The sequence below is a fragment of the Salvelinus namaycush genome, unplaced genomic scaffold (genome assembly GCF_016432855.1).
Source record: "Salvelinus namaycush isolate Seneca unplaced genomic scaffold, SaNama_1.0 Scaffold269, whole genome shotgun sequence".
NCBI lineage: Eukaryota > Metazoa > Chordata > Actinopteri > Salmoniformes > Salmonidae > Salvelinus > Salvelinus namaycush.
In genome coordinates this window covers 239,788-255,410 of record NW_024059552.1, presented here as the reverse complement: position 1 = coordinate 255,410, position 15,623 = coordinate 239,788, and the positions used below count along the sequence as shown (strand labels likewise).

At 46.5% G+C, this 15,623-nt stretch overlaps 1 protein-coding gene across 5 annotated transcripts in view; it reads right to left on the bottom strand.

Moving 5' to 3' along the window:
* Positions 1-1,232: 1,232 nt before the first annotated feature.
* Positions 1,233-15,623, bottom strand: part of LOC120039379 (sentrin-specific protease 7-like) — an 80,265-nt gene continuing 65,874 nt past the window's right edge. For 4 of the 5 annotated variants that reach the window (XM_038984809.1, XM_038984808.1, XM_038984810.1 and 1 more), the window contains 13 exons: positions 15,428-15,461; positions 13,605-13,829; positions 12,849-13,069; positions 7,948-8,024; positions 7,624-7,740; positions 7,154-7,273; positions 6,774-6,866; positions 4,612-4,784; positions 3,937-3,989; positions 3,800-3,843; positions 3,643-3,711; positions 3,383-3,533; positions 1,233-3,196 (listed from right to left, as the gene is read on the bottom strand). In XM_038984809.1, the coding sequence (XP_038840737.1) occupies positions 3,053-3,196; positions 3,383-3,533; positions 3,643-3,711; positions 3,800-3,843; positions 3,937-3,989; positions 4,612-4,784; positions 6,774-6,866; positions 7,154-7,273; positions 7,624-7,740; positions 7,948-8,024; positions 12,849-13,069; positions 13,605-13,829; positions 15,428-15,461 (1,521 nt within the window). In that variant the 3' untranslated portion in view covers positions 1,233-3,052. Of the gene's footprint in view, positions 3,197-3,382; positions 3,534-3,642; positions 3,712-3,799; positions 3,844-3,936; positions 3,990-4,611; positions 4,785-6,773; positions 6,867-7,153; positions 7,274-7,623; positions 7,741-7,947; positions 8,025-12,848; positions 13,070-13,604; positions 13,830-15,427; positions 15,462-15,623 lie in introns of those variants that run through there. The other variant, XM_038984813.1, reaches the window with a different exon arrangement.

The following is a 15,623-nucleotide window of genomic DNA, read 5'->3' as shown; positions in this document are numbered from 1 at the left end:
AGAGAGCCATCGTGTCCAAAGAACTAGCTAAATCTGTCTAATCCAGCAGTCCAGCTCAGATTAGCTTTCCTGTGGCCCCTAGTGGAGCACAGTTACCTCATCATGGCCTAGCCTACTGTCTACAAGACAGAGTATGCATCCCAAATGGCACCCTATTCCCTATATAGTGCTCTGGTCAAAAGTAGTGTACTATATAGGGAATAGGGTGCCATTTGGAACGCAAGCAGACAGACAAGGCCAAGCCCAGAGAACTGGACTACTACACGTCAACAGTGATTAAAGGAAATGCGCCCAATCCTACCTCAGTGGCTTTTGGCCACAGACCCAACCTCCATTCCCTTCAGTCTGTAACTATGGTGTCCCACAGTAAGCAAGGACACAGTTGAGAGTGTGAGGCATGCTTATCATAACAATGCTGTCATTAATACTAAATAACAGCAGCTCAAGTCAAATGAATAATTATCAATCAAATGAACGTCATTGATGCCAACAGGCACCACAAGTCATTTGAAAATTAAACAGTTAAATTGTGCTTCTATTCTTTTAAACATAGGCTACAATTTACTGTACAAAATCCTCTTAATAAACACTTCCTTTCAGCAAGCGACCCCCACTGACCCACCATCTAATGAAATGAGTAGCATTCTTATACAGGCAATGACCTGTAATCCTGCTTGGCCCCAGCAGGGACCCTGCTAATTACCTGGGGATGAACCTCTCCCTCAACCAACGCATTTCAGCAGACGCCCTCCAGGTGTGTGTTCTAAATGGCATCCTATTCCCTTGATAGTGCACTACTTTTGACCAGGGCACATAGGGCTCTGGTCAAGAGTAGTGCACTGCATAGGGAATAGGGTGCCATTTAGGACGGAACCCAAATGAATGAAGGCCAGAGCCAACAGCAGAGCTCCTCAGTCCCCAAATCCTCTTCCCATCAGAGGTCCCATATGCTCGGTGTTTCCCGTCTTTGTTGACATGGTTGGTAGGTTCCCGGCTGTTCGCCCCACATGGTCGCACCCCCCGACGTCCTGACCTCGGGGAAAATAACAGCAGCAGATGACCACCCCCCTTTCAGAGATATCTGAGGTTAAACGTCTTCTACAGTAACCTAATAACCTTTGACCTTGGCAACCTGCTGAGAAGATACATGGTTCTTTTGTCCAACACGTCATTGTGTTTTCATCTAAACATGCCAGTTAACAATTATTGTTCACAATGAAGACTTTCACTCGGTCACTTGGAGTTTCTTTATTGTCATTACAAAGTAGATTTGATGTTAGCCCATTTAAATGAGTTAAACTATCTGTAAATAAAAACAAAACTAACTTCAAACTGCTTTAACACGGTTCTCTATAAAACACGTCTCCAGACTACCTGTTGACTCTCTGGACCTGTCTATCGGAAGGACATTGATCTCAGTCCTGATCTCCAGACCCTAAACCAATGCATTAGTAGTTGTAGGCTGGAAGGTGTAAGACGAGTTAAGCAGTATGGATGTCCTTGGTTCATTCTATGGAACCCTTGAACCCAGCCGTAAAGCCCATCCATAGTGAACCAGTGGCTACCTTAACAGCACAATTTAAACCTTCAAACCGGCTACTGCATTTGACTATACGGCTTTAACTGAACTATAAGACAGAATTGAAGCCAACATAATTATAGTATTAGGATAACAATATGGAAGAATTGATAAACACTAGTTTTTATACTGTAGTAGTGGGGCCATTTTCTGACAGTGGCTAAATCAATGGGGTAGAGATTTGGATGGGGCGAATAGGAAAAGGGTAGCCCAACTCATTTGGGAGGTGTGGGGGGGTGACCTTAACCCTTCCAACACCAGTAGGGGTGGAGGAGGGCTCTGTCCTGTCTAAGAGGGCTCTGTCTGGGGCCCACATGCTGTGAGAGGCTGCACCAAAGACTCCAATTATCCAAAAACGCTCATTCTACCAACTTAACCCAATTAAGTACATATGGTTAAGCACATATCCTATCAGACTTAGTGTTAACGACACAAACTGAAAAACCTATTAACTGTGCCCGTGTGAAAAACACACAATAACTTAAAAGGTCATATCTGGGATTCTCGCTCTACAATATTGTGATGGTGACAGAAGAGAGTTCTGTCCAGCCGTTGCTAGGTAGACTTTGGGAGCATCTTTAATCCAGGAATATACCACATTATAAATACATTATTGTAAATACATCATTATAAACATGCCATTAACAAATCAATGTTTACACCATGAAAACAAACAGAAACCCAAATGGAAACCCTTACTGTGTGGGGAGAATGTTATTTCTGTTTCTTATGACAGAGTGAGTCAGGTCCCTAGACTTTCATACAGCACAAACTTGGAGGGGAATTTAGTTCTGCCTGTAAACAGAACAGGGGAGAGGTGCTGTTCTAATCATCATATTACAAGCGCTCATTGTGTAAGCTTACTCGGTGTTCCCCACTGGAACATTGGCTTTTTCTTACAAACTAAGCAGCTACATCATGACGAGCCAAAAGTAAAACACTGCCAACATGTTGACTCGTCTGTAGTGATAACACTATTGTTTAGCAGCTGCTAACAATCATGTGCATATTGAGTCCTTTATGACTGATGGTCAGGAACAACAGCCGGACACACAGAACAGGAATAACTGAGTAATATTGACTTTAATATTTATAGTGGTTTTATGTGGGAGTCATAAGGACATTTGAAAAAGAAACCTGTTCTGGGTACATGAGTTACGCTTCTGCTCAGCTAACTAGATGTGTGTGCTCACTCATATCCTTGTGTAATAATGTCCATTCCAAATGCTCTCTTCTATAATGTAACATAAAAACTAAACATTACATCAACAATTTTATTCAATTTTACAATCCTATTGTTTTGTACATTCACATTACATACAAGTGAGAAACAAACATCCTGTGACATTTTATTTAAAAAATAGTAATACAAAAATAGTATAAATATTACATGTATTGTACATTTAAAAAATAAAAGTCCTTCACAGTTTAGGGGTATTGTAGTAGTAGTGCATTGCTGATCAGGTACCCTGGCTACCTGCAGCTGCTCCCGCCGTTGCCTTGGCGACCGTGCAGCTCCATCACCAGGCTCCGGATCTCCTCCCTCTTCCTCCACACCTGTTGCCGTGGAAACCAGCGCTCCAAACGCAGGGGGAGGTCAAAGTGCACCACTGGGTTCTGGAGAAAGTCAGTGAGCCAACCAGAGGTTTTGGATTAAGGTGTGATGTCATGCATGGGACAGGCAGTTATCATTTCAGATCAAGTGTTTTAGACAGTGTAGTGGAGTCAGAAAACTACCAATGAAATGGATGGTTGATGTCAGCTTGTTGTTAAGCGTGGGAGGTTACAGGGGGAGGGCCGTACCTGCAGAAAGCTCTCCACGTACTGCAGGAGGTAGAGGCCACAGTCGCTGCTGTTGTCCTGTAGAGGGACTGTACAGTGGGAAGCCTTCATACTGTCCACAGTGAAGTCTCTGCGTGTTCCTCTACGCACCTCCCACTCTACATGTAGGTAACTGGAGAGGACAGCCGGGAGAGATTGAAACTAGTGTACACACACATATATGAACCACACACACACAAAACAATGCAGGCGCGACAGACACACACAGAGAGAGTACTCACTCCCGCAAGAGCTTATAGATGCTCTCATGGTAAGAGATCTTCAGGGAGTCCATGATGAGAATGCAGGGTCTACAGAGAGAAGACAACCCCGTGATATTACACACACTGTTATAGATGGAGGAAGTACAGACAATTCATTCACAATTAATGCACTCACTTCTTAATGATGGTCTCCCTCTGACAACCATCTTGGGTACACACCTTCAAAATTGGGATAATGTAACTTAGAATGTTGCACACATGCTCAAAACATCTGATATTTTTGATTGTTTTACAAAAGAGGGTGATATTTACTGGTGGGTTGTGGGGCCTCAATATAGGTTTCCCGTTGGCTCCCCCTGTTCCACCTGAAGTACGTACACACACACAGACACACACACACACACAGACACAGACGACACAGACACACACCTTTTGAAACCAGCAGCAAATGTTTAGTTACTTTGATTTTGTTCTGTGGTGTTATGGCCAAATGTGCCTGCTCCATTTCTCAGTGTTTCTTGGCTGGGTATGGAGGGCACGCTAGACCTGAACTACAGCCACCAGGCCAACCAAATAATTCCATCTGCAGTTGGGATTCAATTACACACACGCATGAACATGCACACAAAACATAAACATCACATCCAGGTATGGCTAGAACACCACCTAATTGTCAGTTTTCTGAGAGAGATATCGTTTTCAGAGGTCTGGAGTTGTATATAACAACATAAGCCCTAACATAGGGTTTTAACGGGTAGTTAGGGACTGACATCGCAGCCTAAACAGCCCCCTAGCTACCTTCCAACAACATTGAGGCAAAATAAGAACGATCTAACCCAACGTTAATTTGGTCATTAAAGTTAAACAAAGCATGTGGACGCAACCCGGGCTGATTAGAAACACTATTACAGGGCCCTGGTGAGAGAAGTGAGATTCTGCCAAGGTAAATATCACAAACACACAATGCATCGGCGCTGTCCAACGCACCTGCTCCGTTCTGCAGTTTGGGGTTGCTGGCCTCTGGAGAAGGCCCAGTTGAAGCCTGGGGCTGGCATTTCCTCTTCCCCCCGTTGGCCTCCACTCCAGCTGGGCCGGACCACTCCTCATGCTGGGTCTGCTCCAGGCCAGGGAAACAGATCACCACAAGGTACCAGTGGGCTCTGGGGAATCAAACACAACGGAATCAGACAAGGGAAGGTGCAATGTATCATGTATGTGGCTATATGCGAAGTGTTCAATGTGTATGATAAGAGTAACGTATAAGATATATATTATGTACAGTGTGTAATGTACAGTGTCTATTTTGTATACAGCAGTACTGTGTGTCTAAGACAATCCTTCCCTCGGGGACATTACAGTTCATCCTATCCTATCCTAGGAGAGAAAGGGTAATGGACTGGGGATACAGAGATCTGTGTTACCGTATCTACATTCTCATCTAGATATATAGATGGATTTGATCATGGCAATACAGAGAAATGGGCAGCATGTGTTGTTTCAATGTGTAAAGAGAGAAACCAGTCAGTCTAGTGGAGTAAATGGCATTCACAAGACACTATAGGGAACAGCTGTGTCCCCCGTCCTAGCCTGGCTGTGTCCCCCGTCCTAGCCTGGCTGTGTCCCCCGTCCTAGCCTGGCTGTGTCCCCCGTCCTAGCCTGGCTGTGTCCCCCGTCCTAGCCTGGCTGTGTCCCCCGTCCTAGCCTGGCTGTGTCCCCCGTCCTAGCCTGGCTGTGTCCCCCGTCCTAGCCTGGCTGTGTCCCCCGTCCTAGCCTGGCTGTGTCCCCCGTCCTAGCCTGGCTGTGTCCCCCGTCCTAGCCTGGCTGTGTCCCCCGTCCTAACCTGGCTGTGTCCCCCGTCCTAGTCTGCCTGTGTCCCCCGTCCTAGCCTGGCTGTGTCCCCCGTCCTAGCCTGGCTGTGTCCCCCGTCCTAGCCTGGCTGTGTCCCCCGTCCTAGCCTGGCTGTGTCCCCCGTCCTAGCCTGGCTGTGTCCCCCGTCCTAGCCTGGCTGTGTCCCCCGTCCTAGCCTGGCTGTGTCCCCCGTCCTAGCCTGGCTGTGTCCCCCGTCCTAGCCTGGCTGTGTCCCCCGTCCTAGCCTGGCTGTGTCCCCCGTCCTAGCCTGGCTGTGTCCCCCGTCCTAGCCTGGCTGTGTCCCCCGTCCTAGCCTGGCTGTGTCCCCCGTCCTAGCCTGGCTGTGTCCCCCGTCCTAGCCTGGCTGTGTCCCCCGTCCTAGCCTGGCTGTGTCCCCCGTCCTAACCTGGCTGTGTCCCCCGTCCTAGTCTGCCTGTGTCCCCCGTCCTAGTCTGCCTGTGTCCCCCGTCCTAGCCTGGCTGTGTCCCCCGTCCTAGCCTGGCTGTGTCCCCCGTCCTAGCCTGGCTGTGTCCCCTGTCCTAGCCTGGCCTGATTCTCTTGTATAGGAACACCCTGGAAGATACCGTGTCAGAATATAAATCCGTATCTGGAGCTTAGCCCATTTTCCAGCTACACGTCAGTCGGGAGGTATTGTCATTGATGCTTTTATACTGAAAACCCATTAAGATATGTACAATAGGTCTGCAGTTGTATATCATAATATATGCCATTTAGCAGACACTGACATCCAAAGCGACTTAGTGTCATGCCTGCATACATTTCCCTATGGGTGGAATTGAACCTACAGCACTTGGCATTGCAAGAGCCACCCTCCACGGACTGAGCAGGGCTCCAAATCATTGTGCCGGGGACAGAAGACCGTGTTGACAAAGGTACAGTATCTAGACTAAAACCCTTCTACTGTGGTCCTAAAGGGAACAGGGAACGTGACGCTGTGCAGCACTCCATCCAGACCGCCATCATTCCACAGCCATATGAATGAAGGTACGCACATCTGGCCCCGTCTCTGTCAGGCGTGACATATAGTGTACAGCAGAGTACAGTAGTGTAGTATAGAGTAGTGTAGTATAGAGTAGTGTAGAGTAATGTAGTGTACAGTAGAGTAGTGTAGTATAGAGTATGTTTGTGAGAGTGTGTGTTTGTGAGAGAGTGTGTGTGTGTGTTTGTGAGAGTGTGTGTGTGTGTGAGTGTTTGTGAGAGAGTGTGTGTGTGTGTGTGAGTGTTTGTGTGAGAGTGTGTGTGTGTGAGTGAGTGCATGCGTGTCTATGATTCTCACTCACTTGTGATTGACAGGCACAAACAGGTAGTCCTTGTTGAAGATGTCAACATGGCGGGTCCACGTCCTCACCCTCTGGTGCCTCCTGTCCCTGGCCCTGAGAGGAAGGAGAGGGGAAACACTTCACAGCAACACATACTACTCCTTCCATCACAATCCAGGAAGAATATCTCTTAACAATACTCTTAACAAGAGTAAAATGCTCCTTATCTTCTCTGTCAATACCATCATTAACATCGTTAGCATGTGACTAAGCCACCAGCACACGTAGAGCACGCTGCCAGGAGCCTAAGACCAAACATGAGCCCCCCGCGGAGCGCCATGTGACGCGCGGCCGAGCCGCCCACTAAGCTGTTAAAAGACGCTGAGTGCTGATCTCCTTACGGGATGGCAGCCTCCTCCTCCAGGGACGTGTCCCTGCGGGTCAGCTGCTTGTAGAAGAAGCTGCTGAAGACATGACATCTCTCTGCCAGGGGCCCCGGGGCCCGCTCCAGGAGAAGATACCTGAGGGGACAGGAAGATGCTGAGGTTTTGCTGTACTGTCACATGCTGTGTGGCTGAGCTAAACTATGGGGACGTGGCTGATTTCCATATATGTTAAATGAAGCTAATGTTAGGGTTTGGTTATGATAACGGTCAGTTTTAGGTTTTGGGTGGTCAGCCTGTCAATGGGATGCTGGTCAGAAAAGTCCCCTTAGTCCTGCTTCATTGTACTTAGTTGTGGTTTGAACCAATCAGCATTCAGGATTAGACCCACCCATTGTATAATCACTGGTTACACGTCTGCCAGCTGGCTAAGATGTTCACATGACAGGAGAAAAACATTGGTCCACAGGCAGATCACTAGAACTCACTTAAGGTAGAAGTCGATGATGACGTCATTGAGGAACTGGCCACTGTCCAGACAGTCTAGGTCCTCTGTTGTCACGGTGATTCCTCCTTTAGAAGGGAGTGGTGGGTACTGGATCAACCTGATGATGAAGAGAGCCAATAGTTAATGTGTAAACAGCAACAACTAATACTAACTAATATAGTTAGTAATATACTAGGTAGTATATTCTACATTGAAAACCATCCATAACAATAAACTGGTGAGCAGCAAGATATACTGCCCTCACCTGGTGGGCAGCAAGATATACTGCCCTCACCTGGTGGACAGCAAGATATACTGCCCTCACCTGGTGGGCAGCAGGCCCTTGAGTCTGGAGTAAGGCTCTCTGCTTCTGTGGTTCGCTCTGGTCCGACTGGGGCTCCCCTGATCGGAACAAGAACAGAACAGAAAAACATTACAGAATCACCTGTCAGAAGTCATAAGTCATCACTCTACAGATTCAGGTGATCAAATTCAAAGTTTTGGCGAGTGATGAGAATGAGTGGGACCGAGATGATACAGTCAAGGTCTGCTCTGATGATGAACAGCAGAGAGGAAGAGGATGACGCCACTCACTGTGTGTGTGTTGGCCAGACATGCTGCAGATCTGCCAACTCTGTCCAACTTTTTAGAGTACCAGATGCGGGCGGCAAATTGGAGATACAACTCGCGCGCCTAGCACGCGCCGAATTGGGGTTTTCTTTCCCAGCACGCGCACTGTTTGTGAGTCTGATCGCAATTATAGAATTGTACCAAATGAAGTCTATAAAAGGTTGAAATACGTACTTTCTTGACAGCATCCCATTTAATGCCAATATGTTTATATTTATTTTTTATTATACTTTTGTAATGCTTTTTGTGACGTAGATCATAATTAAAGTTAGTCTATCAGGTTGCGTGGAAAATACAACTAATGGGACGCAGAATTAAAAGTATATCACAATCGCACAAATGCGACCAGTTATTTTTCGTATTTGCATTTCATTTCTTTCACTAGCAGATGCGAGTGAACTGCTGGCACTTTAGAGCCCTTTAGAGCCCACTCCGTACATGTCTGTGTGTTGCAGCTCGAGAATCGGGATGTTAGATTTACTCAGTGGATTTATTTTTTATTAAAATGTAAAAAAATATATATATTAAAAAAAATCGGGCCCTATTAATTTCTTCGTACTTTTAACTCGGATCTTGTACCTGCGTACATGGACAGAGAATTGCATAGTTGGTACGCAAAATGCGTGCAAGTTGCTGCGTCCACAGATGAGGTCAAGGGAGCCAGCTCATAAAGACGAGGTCTTTAACGCCTACTTTGGTCTATGCCAGCTGGCCCCAAAAACCCTGACGTTCCTGGGCCCTCCCTGGACCACACACCACACACACAACCCCCGCCACACACACACACTCTCCGCCAATCACATATCACCCCTGCCGTACTCATCATCCCCACCACACACACACACCTTCGCCCACCCAGATCCCTTCTAACTGCCTGTGTAATTCCTCCATCCTTCTAGGACCTGTGAGGCAGTAGAGACCAAGCTCACTTCTGCAGCTGGTTGGGTGTGATCCCACCCCCCACTAACTCTGTCCAACAAGCCATCTCCACTAGAGGTCGACCGATTATCATTTTTCAACGCCGATACCGATTATTGGAGGATCAAAAAAAAGCAGATACAGATTAATCGGCCGGTTTTTATCAAAAAAATAAAGGGAACACTAAATTAACACATCCTAGATCTGAATGAATGAAATATTCTTATTAAATACTTTTTTCTTTACATAGTTGAATGTGCTGACAACAAAATCACACAAAAATTATCAATAGAAATCAAATTTATCAACCCATGGAGGTCTGGATTTGGAGTCACACTCAAAATTAAAGTGGAAAACCACACTACAGGCTGATCCAACTTTGATGTAATGTCCTTAAAACAAGTCAAAATGAGGCTCAGTAGTGTGTGTGGCCTCCACGTGCCTGTATGACCTCCCTACAACGCCTGGGCATGCTCCTGATGAGGTGGCGGATGGTCTCCTGAGGGATCTCCTCCCAGACCTGGACTAAAGCATCCGCCAACTCCTGGACAGTCTGTGGTGCAACGTGGCGTTGGTGGATGGAGCGAAACATGATGTCCCAGATGTGCTCAATTGGATTCAGGTCTGGGGAACGGGCGGGCCAGTCCATAGCATCAATGTCTTCCTCTTGCAGGAACTGCTGACACACTCCAGCCACATGAGGTCTAACATTGTCTTGCATTAGGAGGAACCCAGGGCCAACCGCACCAGCATATGGTCTAATAAGGGGTCTGAGGATCTCATCTCGGTACCTAATGGCAGTCAGGTTACCTCTGGCGAGCACATGGAGGGCTGTGCGGCCCCCCAAAGAAATGCCACCCCACACCATGACTGACCCACCGCCAAACCGGTCATGCTGGAGGATGTTGCAGGCAGCAGAACGTTCTCCACGGCGTCTCCAGACTCTGTCACGTCTGTCACATGTGCTCATGTGCTCAGTGTGAACCTGCTTTCATCTGTGAAGAGCACAGGGCGCCAGTGGCGAATTTGCCAATCTTGGTGTTCTCTGGCAAATGCCAAACGTCCTGCACGGTGTTGGGCTGTAAGCACAACCCCCACCTGTGGACGTCGGGCCCTCATACCACCCTCATGGAGTCTGTTTCTGACCGTTTGAGCAGACACATGCACATTTGTGGCCTGCTGGAGGTCATTTTGCAGGGCTCTGGCAGTGCTCCTCCTTGCACAAAGGCGGAGGTAGCGGTCCTGCTGCTGGGTTGTTGCCCTCCTACGGCCTCCTCCACGTCTCCTGATGTACTGGCCTGTCTCCTGGTAGCGCCTCCATGCTCTGGACACTACGCTGACAGACACAGCAAACCTTCTTGCCACAGCTCGCATTGATGTGCCATCCTGGATGAGCTGCACTAACTGAGCCACTTGTGTGGGTTGTAGACTCCGTCTCATGCTACCACTAGAGTGAAAGCACCGCCAGCATTCAAAAGAGACCAAAACATCAGCCAGGAAGCATAGGAACTGAGAAGTGGTCTGTGGTCACCACCTGCAGAACCACTCCTTTATTGGGGGTGTCTTGCTAATTGCCTATAATTTCCACCTGTTGTCTATTCCATTTGCACAACAGCATGTGAAATGTATTGTCAATCAGTGTTGCTTCCTAAGTGGACAGTTTGATTTCACAGAAGTGTGATTGACTTGGAGTTACATTGTGTTGTTTAAGTGTTCCCTTTATTTTTTTGAGCAGTGTATATTTGTAATAATGACAATTACAACAATACTGAATGAACACTTATTTTAACTTAATATAATACATCAATAAAATCAATTTGGTCTCAAATAAATAATGAAACATGTTCAATTTGGTTTAAATAATGCAAAAACAAAGTGTTGGAGAAGAAAGAAAATGTGCAATATGTGCCATGTAAAAAAGCTCATGTTTAAGTTCCTTGCTCAGAAGCTGGTGGTTCCTTTTAACATGAGTCTTCAATATTCCCAGGTAAGACGTTTTAGGTTGTAGTTATTATAGGACTATTTCTCTCTATACCATTTGTATTTCATATACCTTTGACTATTGGATGTTCTAATAGGTACTTTACTATTGCCAGCCTAATCTCAGCAGTTGATATGCTTGAAGTCATAAACAACGCAATGCTTGAAGCACAGAAGAGTTGCTGGCAAACGCAGGAAAGTGCTGTTTGAATGAATGCCAACGAGCCTGCTGGTGCCTACCACCGCTCAGTCAGACTGCTCTATCAAATCATAGACTTAATTATAATATAATAAACACACAGAAATATGAGCCGTAGGTCATTAATATGGTCAAATCCGGAAACTATCATTTCGAAAACAAAACGTTTATTCTTTCAGTGAAATACAGAACCGTTCCGTATTTTATCTAACGGGTGGCATCCCTAAGTCTAAATATTGCTGTTACATTGCACAACCATCAATGTTATGTCATAATGATGTACAATTCTGGCAAATTAATTACGATCTTTGTTATGAAGAAATGGTCTTCACACAGTTCGCAACGAGCCAGGCGGCCCAAACTGCTGCATATACCCTGACTGCTTGCATGGAACGCAAGAGAAGTGACACAATTTCCCTAGTTAAAAGAAATTCATCTTAGCAGGCAATATTAACTAAATATGCAGGTTTAAAAATATATACTTGTGTATTGATTTTAAGAAAGGCATTGATTTTTATGGTTCGGTACACATTGGTGCAACGGCAGTGCTTTTTTCACGAATGCGCTTGTTAAATCACCCGTTTGGCGAAGTAGGCTGTGATTAAATGATAAATTAACAGCCACCGCATCGATTATATGCAACGCAGAACAAGCTAGATAAACTAGTAATATCATCAACCATGTGTAGTTAACTAGTGATTATGTCAAGATAGATTGTTTTTTATAAGATAAGTTTAATATAGCTAGCACCTTACCTTGGCTCCTTGCTGCACTTGCATAACAGGTTGTCAGCCTGCCACGCAGTCTCCTCGTGGAGTGCAAAGTAATCGGCCATAATCGGTGTCCAAAAATGCCGATTACCGATTGTTATGAAAACTTGAAATCGGCCCTAATTAATCGGCCATTCCGATTAATTTGTCGACCTCTAATCTCCACCCATCAGTCTCACCATCTCCCCATCTCCACCCCTCAGTCTCCCCATCTCCACCCCTCAGTCTCCCCATCTCCCCCCTCAGTCTCCCCATCTCTACCCCTCAGTCTCCCCATCTCCACCCCTCAGTCTCCCCATCTCCACCCCTCAGTCTCCCCATCTCTACATCTCCATCCATCAATCTCCCAATCTCCATCCCTCCAATTTCCCCATCCCTCCATCTCTCCCCTCACTGGACACTGTCACTTCATCAAAACTAAGTCAGGGGCAACTCACACTGTGTGTGTGCGTGCGTGCGTGCTGACAGGGCCACTTCTTCTAGCTGGCGCCACTAACTGGCCTTCATAGAACCTGCTGTTATGTTGAGCAGCCAGACCTCACAGTGGATTGAATAACACAGACATTATTATAACAGGTTTATCAATGTATACCTCTGCATCTTAAGGCAGAAGGATGGAGAGTTGGGGGGACAGGGGACGAAAGAGCACAGAGGTATATACACACTGTCAAGCACATAGACACACAGACATATTCACACAGTTCTAAGCTCCTGAGTGACTATACTGACCTTTGCTGCCACCAGGCTCTGCCCCAGCAGGGTGAGGAGGTGGGCGTCCTGGGGACAGCTGTGTATCAGTGCCAGGCCGTCTGCCCAGGACAGAGGGCTCTTCAGGTCGTAGGAGCGGCCCTGACGGAAGGCCTCTACATCCAGCATGGAGGCTAGCAGAGCAGCCTGCAGATCACCCAGCTGTTCTCTTAGGACCAGGAGGAGGAATGGACAGGCCTGACCTATATATCCACAATAGGAGGGAACACACACACATTAACACACAGAGACACACAGTGTTATACACGTTGGCAGGTGATGACTTTCTTTCCTGGAGAACATGAGGTTGAATCATGACGGTGTGCTGCATTGTGATCCTCCCACTAATACTCAGTAACTGGCCCACATTAAGGACAACGCACCACTTCTACCCTCCTTGTCTTTATTTAGGTTCCCGAGGCAGAATCTTGGGAAGTTTGTTTTCCTGTTGACCTTCACAGCTTGATTGAACCTTGAACTCAATTAATCCACCTCTGGATCGGACGGAACACCAGTCCCAATTTATCATCAAATTCTCCGCATCTGGTGAAAATATGTTGAGCCACTATTCATTAAACTATAGATGTATTTATCCTCATTTAACCAGGGAAGTCACTTTGAGATTGACGTCTCTTTTTCAAGTGAGCTCTTTTAAAGTTAACATGGACTCTCAAGTCTCGACTAACACTGTAATGAATTTCTCTGTCTTAATTCTCCTAGTTGGTACAGTAGTCTTACCAGGCAGTGTAACGGGGTGGAGGGCTGAGAGCTCTGTCTGCACCAGGTTGGCCTGGGCCTCAGACACCCAGAGGAAGAGCAGGGAGGGGGCCGCTCGGCCGGGACAACCCTGGAAGAGACTCCCGTCTTGGGCTAGACCCCCGTCCCACACCGCGTACCCCCTGAGCTGGGACGCCACCAGGCTCACCGACACCCCCCCCTCCTCCTCGGATGACACCCTGGAATCTGTTGGAGAAGGGGGGTGAGGTGTAATAATTCTGTTTTGATCATACTGGATATCAGATGACAGGGAAGTATTTTTTGTTGGATTATTTCTATAATTTATTTAAGGGTCTTATACAGTATTTTGGAGAATGAAGAAAGACTGTCTAATACACTGACTATCAGGGGTTAAGAATCCAAGACCCTGGAATTACTAGCACCATGCTCTCACTAACTGACCACCTCCTGCTCAACATAAGCGTCTTAGGACATTAGTAAGATCCACAGATGCACCCGGAGTCAAGTGGGGTGAAAAAGTTGTGCAAACCAGTATGGCCTACTGTCGCCAAACGTAAATAGAACCCTAAGCTGAGCTTCTTAACCCTAACCCAGTCCAGAGAAAAACAGGTAAGTGTGTAGAGGTGTGTGTGTGTTCATGTGTAAGTGTGTGTATGGGGGCAAAAGTGTGTGACCCAGACAGTTGACCAGGGTCGTTACATGCTCACCTACAGTAAACAACATGGTAAGCCATGGGACAATAACAAGTGTAACCGTAATGAGATTTATATAAAGGATTAAAGATGGGTTATCGAAGGGAACGTCAGGCTGGAATTAAATCATTACACATAATTAATATTACAAACTGGGTGGGTCGAGCCCTGAATGATGATTGGCTGACAGCCGTGGTATATCAGACCGTATACCACGGGTATGACAAAACATTTACTTTTACTGCTCTAATTATGTTGGTAACCAGTTTATAATAGCAATAAGGCACCTCTGGGCGTTGCGTCGTGCTTAAGAACAGCCCTTAGCCGGGGTATACAGTTGTTTTGGCCATATACCACACCCCCTCCTGGCCTTATTGCTTAAATATAGAATAGGCTGATCTGATCCTTCTACATGTATATAATACCTGTAAATCCTTAACTACAGTTTTTTTGCATCGTACTGGCCGCCTACCTTTCCTTCCTAGACAATGGATTTCAGCACTACACTTTCAGAACAGAAGTGTGTTTGCCAGTCTGACTTCACTAGCCTGGTCCCAGATCTGTTTGTGCTCTTGCCAACTAATTTGCTTATTGTCAAGCCAAACATGTTTAGCATGACAATGAGGGCCAAGGAGTTGGCACGATGGCACTAACAGACTGCCACTCATCTGCTCGCTGCCCTCATCTAAATACCTTGACCTAAGTCTCATCACAAAGACACTGAGGCCACAATCTATGACGTCAGGCCGCAATCTATGACGTCAGGCCGCAATCTATGACGTCAGGCCGCAATCTATGACGCCAGGCCGCAATCTATGACGCCAGGCCGCAATCTATGACGCCAGGCCGCAATCTATGACACATTGTGCCCCGTTAACGTCAACTGAGGAGAGGAGAAGGGGGCCATCATCTATGTGGTGGCAGATGGTGGCTCAGGGAAGCTATGAAGCCCATATGATCCCCCTGGGGAAGGGGAGGACCCTGCATGTGTTGCAGTAAAGACTAAAACACACAGTGACTTCACCCTCTGAGGCTTATTGAGACCTTTTTATCATCTTTCCCCATCTGATCATTAGGCTAGGTCATACTCCACCACACACACAGCTGCAATGTCAAGCTGTCAGTGATTACCTTTCAGCGGTAGAGTGATGCCATCATCTGTTACCTATAAAAAAGAGGAGGGAGATGAAATATATTAGCAGGAGGAAAATGCTGACATGTTGTCATTACGGTATGTAATAAGAGAGAGGATGAATAAAATAGCTGATTAGAGAAGAGGTAAAGGAGAAGAGATTGAAGACAGGTGGAGGGATATTATAAAGCATCC